At 51.0% G+C, this 7303-nt stretch overlaps 1 protein-coding gene across 1 annotated transcript in view; it reads left to right on the top strand.

The window, feature by feature from the left end:
• The first annotated feature begins 4489 nt into the window (after positions 1–4489).
• The window catches only part of MCM5 (minichromosome maintenance complex component 5), a 23106-nt gene continuing 20292 nt past the window's right edge, over positions 4490–7303 (top strand). Inside the window, exons 1-2 of the mRNA XM_017504025.1 lie at positions 4490–4635; positions 4850–5024. Of these exons, the coding sequence (XP_017359514.1) occupies positions 4858–5024 (167 nt within the window). The 5' untranslated portion in view covers positions 4490–4635; positions 4850–4857. The remainder of the gene's footprint in view (positions 4636–4849; positions 5025–7303) is intronic.

Genomic DNA, 7303 nt, shown 5'->3' on the forward strand with positions numbered 1-7303 from the left:
TCCCAAAGTGCTGGGATTACAAGTGTGAGCCACTGCGCCTGGCCAAGGTGTTTCTTTATATGACCAGTACCTGAGCACTGGGAGTCAGGAGACCTTTGTTCCTGGTCTGACTATGCCACTTCAAGGCTCATTTGGTTCACTGGCAAAATGAGAACAATATACATGCCTCTCAAAGCCGGTGGGAGGATCCAGTGGTGCCCAAACACCAGTCTATGCATGGTGGGATCAGAATTACTTGGAGATACTTAACCTCGGAATCCAGGACTCCACACTGAGAGATCCTAATTCTGGAGACCTGGGATGGGGCTCTAGAATCGATATTTATGAAAAGTACCGTAGATTCCAATGTGCATCCAGGGCCAGGAGCATGTATGGTCACGTATGCAAAGCATAGGCATTCAAATCACAAGGAAGGCCAGGTGCCACGGCTCATGCCTGTAATCCCAACACTTTGAGAGGCTGAGGCAGGCAGATTCCAGGCCAGGAGTTCAAGACCAGCCTGGCCAACATGGTGAAAACCCGTCTACTAAAACCACAAAATTAGCTGGGAATGGTGGTGTACACTTGTAGTCCCAGCTACTCTGGAGGCTGAGGCAGGGGAATCACTTGAATCCAGGAGGCAGAGGTTGCAGTGAGCCAAGATCCCACCAGTGCACTCCAGCCTGGGCAACAGAGCAAGACTCCATCTCAAAAAACAAAACAAAAACCAAACAGCAGCTGGGACTCTCCTGCCCTGGGCCCAGTTTCCTTATCTGTGAAAAGGGCATAGATTGGATAGTCATTATACTGAAAAAGAAAGGAAGGAAGAGGGGAGAGAAGAGAGAGAAACTATCTTAAATTCTTAGGAGAATGGCAGAATGATTTTGTTCCTATCAATTGTCGAACAAAGCCAGACACTAGTTAAAGCGGTAAGGAGAGATTTTAATCAGTAATGACTATTGCAATAGGGAAAAGAGTCCAGTATGAACTAAACTCAGCTTTAATTTGTACAGAGGTGAATGGGTATTATAAAGGGAGGTTGACCAGAGTGGGCAATATGGTAAAACCCCATCTCTACAAATGAATAAATAAATAAAGTAGCCGGGCGTGGTGGTGAAGTTGAGGTGGGAGGATCACATTAGCCTGGGAGGTCAAAGCCGCAGTGAGCTGTGATTGCGCCACTGCACTCCAGCATTGGCAACAGAGTGAGACCCTGTCTCAAAAAAATACAAAATAAAAAAAAGGAAGATTGAGGGAGGAAGGTGTGGGCAAATGATTAGTAGAGTTAGCGAAGTAAAAAATTACAAAAGGTTAGTCAGTATACATGCAGTGAGGCTAGCTGTGTCTGCCAGTTGGCAACGATCAAAGTTAGAATTTTTGCCTCCCAGAGACTAGGAGACAGAGGTAACATTGTCAATGGTTGCCCGGAATGAACGGTAAACATTTATTATTGAGTTTTCTCAGGAAGGCACCTTAGCGGGGGTTGGCTAGAGTCATTTTAGAGATGTTAGCAGCTGTTAGAAACAATTAGCGTTTGTTTAAGTCTTCTTTTTTCTTTTTAGAGATAAGGTTCTCTCTGTCCCTCAGGCTGAAGTCCAGTGGTGTAATCAAAACTCACTGCAGTAGCCAGGCGTGGTGGCTCACACCTCTAATCCAAGCACTTTGGCAGCCAAGGCGGGCGGATCACCTGAGGTTGGGAGTTCAAGACCAGCCTGACCAACATGGTGAAACCCCGTCTTTATAAAAAACAAAACAAAACAAAACAAAACAACGAAAAAAAACACCTCACTGCAGTCTCAAACTCCTGGACTCAAGCCATCCTCCCACCTTGGCCTCTTGATTAGCTAGGATTACAGGTGTGTTCCAGTATGCCCAGCTAATTAAAAAAAAAAATTTCAGGCCAGGCATGGTGGCTCACATCTGTAATCCCAGCACTTTGGGAGGCTGGGGCGGTCACGAGTTCGAGACCAGGTTAGCTAACATGGTGAAACGCTGTCTCTACTAACAATACAAAAAATTAGCTGGGCGTGGTGGCATACGCCTGTAATCCCTACTTGGGAGGCTGAGGCAGGATAATTGCTTGAACCTGGGAGGCAAAGGTTGCAGTGAGCTGAGATCCTGCAGTTGCACTCCACCCTGGGCAACAGAGCCAGACTCTGTCTCAAAAAAAAAAAAAAAAAAAAATTATTAAAAAATTTCTAGAGAGGCGGGATCTTGCTATGTTGCCCAGGCTGGTTTCAAGCTCCTGGGCTCAAGGGATCCTCTCATCTTGGCCTCCTGAAGTGCTGGGATTACAGGCATGAGCCACGGTGCCTGTAGATCAAGGTTGACGCTTAGAAGGGAGCCCAGAGGAACCTGGCTAGAGTTCCGTCAAGGAAAGAGTCTTTGTCACCATAGTACCTAAAATTACATAGCTGTTAAACAGAATGAGGCCAGGCATGGTGGCTCATGCCTGTAATTCCAGCACTTTGGGAGGCGAGGCCAGCGGATCACTTGAGGTCAGGAGTTCGAGACCAGTGTGGGCAACATGGTGAAACCCTGTCTCTACTAAAAATACAACAATTATCTGGGCATGGTGGCGGGCACCTGTAATCTCAGCTACTCAGGAGGCTGAGGCAGAATTGCTTCAACCCAGGAGGCATAGGTTGCAGTGAGCTGAGATCGCGCCCCTGTGTGCTAGCCTAGAGCCAGAACCTGAGCAGCCATTTTACAAAATGCAAAACTGTTTTTAAAATAAGTTGCAACAGCTGCCCGATTCTCCTCACAATAACTGCTGGCCTTGGCTTCTGTGAATAGAACTGCTAGTTTGTACTGCAAACTATGTAAAACTGCTTACCTTTTCTTTTTTTTTTGAGACGGAGTTTCACTCTTGTTACCCAGGCTGGAGTGCAATGGCGTGATCTCGGCTCACCACAACCTCCGCCTCCTGGGTTCAGGCAATTCTCCTGCCTCAGCCTCCTGAGTAGCTGGGATTACAGGCACGCACCACCATGCCCAGCTAATTTTTAGCATTTTTAGTAGAGACGGGGTTTCACCATGTTGACCAGGATGGTCTCCATCTCTTGACCTCGTGATCCACCCGCCTCGGCCTCCCAAAGTGCTGGGATTACAGGCGTGAGCCACCGCGCCCGGCCAACTGCTTACCTTTTCTTATCAGTAACTGCCAGAATTGCTAGCCTTTGCTTACCCATAATAACCAAAATAAGCAGCCCAAGCTAATTCCATCCTGGCTTCTGTGACTTGTAATAAGTAACTAAGATCTGTGACTTCTATCACTACCGAGACAATGTGTAAACAAATGTTTATCTTGACTTCTGTAAACCACTGAAGTAACAAATGGAATGACAAAAGTCCCTTGGCCCTTAGAATGTCCGGAGACCCCCACCCTCATCTCCGCCCAGAAGGTAATTTACAGAATCCACTAGCCCTCGGAATGTCTGAAGCCTTTCCATCCCCATCCCCGCTCCTCACCCCCATCCCCGCTCCTGACCCCCACTCCCAAGGTGGTTTTTCGGGTATGAAAAGTCTTGGCACCCTCCTTTCCACGCCACAGGTTGGAGAGACGTGAGTCCTCTGTGGTCGCCGGCATCATAAATGACCCTGCAATCTGGCATACTTTTGTCCTGGTGCTAACTTTCTACGCTCGGTCCAGTACAACACCTGTACTCCATGCGGGGCGACAAAGTGAGACTGTCTCAATCAATCAATCATCAATAAATAAAAATAAATAAAAGCAGTGTGTTATGGAGCGAGAACCTGGGTCGGGGACGCGGGTGAGCCGCCTGTCCCGCCACCCGCTGGAGGACAGGAATCCTCAGAGCCTCAGGCCAGAGGACCGGTCCCAACACAGACAAGCGGATACCCCTCAGGGCACGGTCTCCCACGGCGCGATGGGCACCTGGACCCAATCATTTCTCAACTTTCTAGTTTTTTCTCCCTATGGCTACGAAAGGGGTCATTTTTTTTTTCATGAGATTTTAAAAGAAGGCTTAAGAAAAGCACGCAGGCCCGGCCCGGTGGCTCACGCTAGTAATCCTAGTGCTTTGGGACGAGAAGGCGGGAGAGTCATTTGAGAGAAGGGGTTTGAGACCTGGGCAAGATGGTGAGACGCCGTCGGGACAAAATATCTTAAGAAAATCACGCACACCTGTGGTCCCAGCTACACGCGAGGCTGAGACGGAAGAATCGTTAGAGCCCAAGAGGTCGAGGCTACAGTGAGCCGTGATCGCGCCACTTCATTCATCCTCGGCGACAGAGCGAGACGATGTCTTAGGACAAAAAAAAAAAGAAACTAAAAAAAAAGCATGTAAAGGCGCTATCCGCCAGCCCACCCCTCCGCCATCTTTGCGCCCGCTGTCCTGCGCCGCCGCTTCTTTCCCAGGCAGAAGTTTCGCGCCAAATTGTTCCACACACAAAATGGAGCCTGGAAGGAGGCGAGGTCTTGCGCCTTGCAACCAATCATCTTCGGCAGCCAATCCGAGAGGCGGGGCGAAGGGGCACAGAACGGTCCAATCGCTGGCCGCGGGGCTCCGGCGAACCAATGGGAGCGCAGCTGCTGCGGCGTCCGAACGCCGCCTCTAGATTTTCCCGCGAAAGTCGGCGATTGAACGCTGGGGTTCTTGTGTCCCCTGGTTTGTCAAGTGCGGGAAACCAGAGGTGAGGCCACTGGGACTGGGGACTGGGGGCCACCAGGTACCTGCATTTCGGGGCGTAGTTGGAGTGGGACAGAGGTTTCTTGGGAACCGGGGTTGGAGTCCGGGAGGGCAGCCGGGGTCCCCGGCTCCGGACTCAGGGCGGGGACCCAGGGGTCGGAGGGGAGGGGGTGCCAGGCGCTGCCCCAGCCTGTTCTGGTCATTTGTTCCCATGCCAGGCGCAGTCATGTCGGGATTCGACGATCCTGGTATTTTCTACAGCGACAGCTTCGGGGGGGACGCCGCGGCTGACGAGGGGCAGGCCCGCAAATCGCAGCTGCAGAGGCGCTTCAAGGAGTTCTTGCGGCAATACCGAGTGGGCACCGACCGCACGGGCTTCACCTTCAAATACAGGTGCGGCCTGCAGGACCGAGGCGGCTCCTGCGGGTCGGGGGTCGCAATTCCAGTGCGGCCACACACGCCGCCGCCGTCCTGCTAGAGTCCTGGACAGTCAGAGCACAGATGGGCCCAGACAGGGGAAGGAGCCGGTCCTGGGTCACAGGGCTTATCCCGGTGCCCTCACCGCTTGGTATAAGGCTTTGTGTATTTTTAATTTTTATTTTTATTTCTTTTTTTTTTTAAAGACGGGGTTTCACCATGTTGGTCAGGCTGCTCTTGAACTCCCGACCTCAGGTGATCCACCCGCCTTGGCCTCCAAAGTGTTTGGATTACAGGCGTGAGCCACTACGCCCGGCCCTTTTATTTTTATTTTTTTGAGACCCAGCCTCGCTCTGTTGCCCAGGCTGGAGAGCAGTGGTGCAATCTCTGCTTACTGTGACCTCCACCTCCCGGGTTCAAGTGATCCTCGTGCCTCAGCCTCCTGAGTAGCTGGGATTACAGGCATCTGCCACCATGCCCGGCCAATTTTTTTTTTTTTTTTGAGACGGAGTTTCGCTCTTGTTACCCAGGCTGGAGTGCAATGGCGCTATCTCGGCTCACCGCAACCTCCGCCTCCTGGGTTCAGGCAATTCTCCTGCCTCAGCCTCCTGAGTAGCTGGGATTACAGGCATCTGCCACCATGCCCGGCCAATTTTTTTTTTTTTTTTTGAGACGGAGTTTCGCTCTTGTTACCCAGGCTGGAGTGCAATGGCGCTATCTCGGCTCACCGCAACCTCCGCCTCCTGGGTTCAGGCAATTCTCCTGCCTCAGCCTCCTGAGTAGCTGGGACTGCAGACACGCACCACCATGTCCAGCTAATTTTTTTGTAGTTTTAGTAGAGACAGGGTTTCACCATGTTGACCAGGATGGTCTCGATCTCTTGACCTTGTGATCCACCTGCCTTGGCCTCCCAAAGTGCTGGGATTACAGGCTTGAGCCACGGCACCCGGCCCGGCCAATTTTTTGTAATTTTAGTAGAGATGGGGTTTAGCCATGTTGGTGAGGCTGGTCTTGAACTCCTGACCTCAAGTGAATCAGCCTCCCCAGTCTCCCAAAGTGCTGGAATTACAGGCATGTGCCACCATGCCTGGGCTGCTTTGTGTATCTTATATATACCTGGAGTTAACTTCTGGGTGAGTCACCTGTTGAGTGGGCCACCGTCAACCCAGCTAGCACCACTTGGACCCTTTGGTTCTTTATCCAGATCTTGTTCCTGTTCATCTGCTTCCTTTCATCCTTCCATGTCCTGTCTGAGACCTTGTGAACTCAGGTTCCCTGTAGGTGTAAAAGGTGGAGGTGGCAGTAGGATTCACTTCACTTTGCTCATTCATTTATTCATACCAGTCTTGCACCTTCATTGATTGAGCACCGGCTACCTGCCAGACTCTGTTCTGGGTGCTGGGCTGCGGTGCTGAAGCTGGACCCGGCTCCTGCTTCTAGTGGATTGTATGACCTGTGACATCTTGAGAATCTTCATAGGCCCAGCTTCTATCCCTGAGACGTTAACATGCAGAGAACATGAGGTTGCAGACTCAGCATTGGGCCCGAGCAATTAGTAGCTGAGTGACTTCCAGATGTCATGGTCTCTGGGCCTCACCAGGCCAGAAACATGTAAAGCCATTCTGGCTTTCACTTACTCATGCAGCAGCTGATATTGACCACCTGTGTGCCAGGCACTGAGATAAAAAGATGAAAAGACTTACTTCTTGCCCTAGAGTAGCTTGTGAGTTGTGAAGACCGAAAGATGACTTCTACGGTGATCATTTCCTCTGCAGAGGAAGGTGAAACGACTTAGGGAAGTTTTCCAGGGGTGCTGAAGTTTGAGGTGACGTTTGAACTAAGGGAAGAGTTGCAGGTGTAGAAAGCATTCTGTCTAGGTAGGAGCAATTGCTTGTGTAGAGGTGTGGGGTGTCCTCATAGCAAGGGGCTTTCAGTGCCAGCCTGGCCATTTGATTGGCTCCTGGACATAAGGGAGATGGGGATCAGGCCTGTGATACTGCGAGGATGGGGGGCTGCCTGTGCATTGGTCAGTGGTCTCCAAATGTGTTATTGGAACAGTATTCTCATGGATGCTCTGCTAAGCATCTAGGTTAGATGCAGCGGCGCGTGCCTGTAATTCTAGCACCTCTGGGAGGCTGATGCTGGTGGATCTTTGGAGCCCAGGAGTTCAAGACCTGGCTGGGCAACATAGTGAAACCCAGCCCCTCCCTCCCTTCCACTGTCTTTCTCTCTCCTCTCTCTCTCTCTCTCTTTAC

This window comes from Cebus imitator, unplaced genomic scaffold (genome assembly GCF_001604975.1).
Source record: "Cebus imitator isolate Cc_AM_T3 unplaced genomic scaffold, Cebus_imitator-1.0 Scaffold317, whole genome shotgun sequence".
In the NCBI taxonomy this organism is placed as follows: Eukaryota; Metazoa; Chordata; class Mammalia; order Primates; family Cebidae; genus Cebus; species Cebus imitator.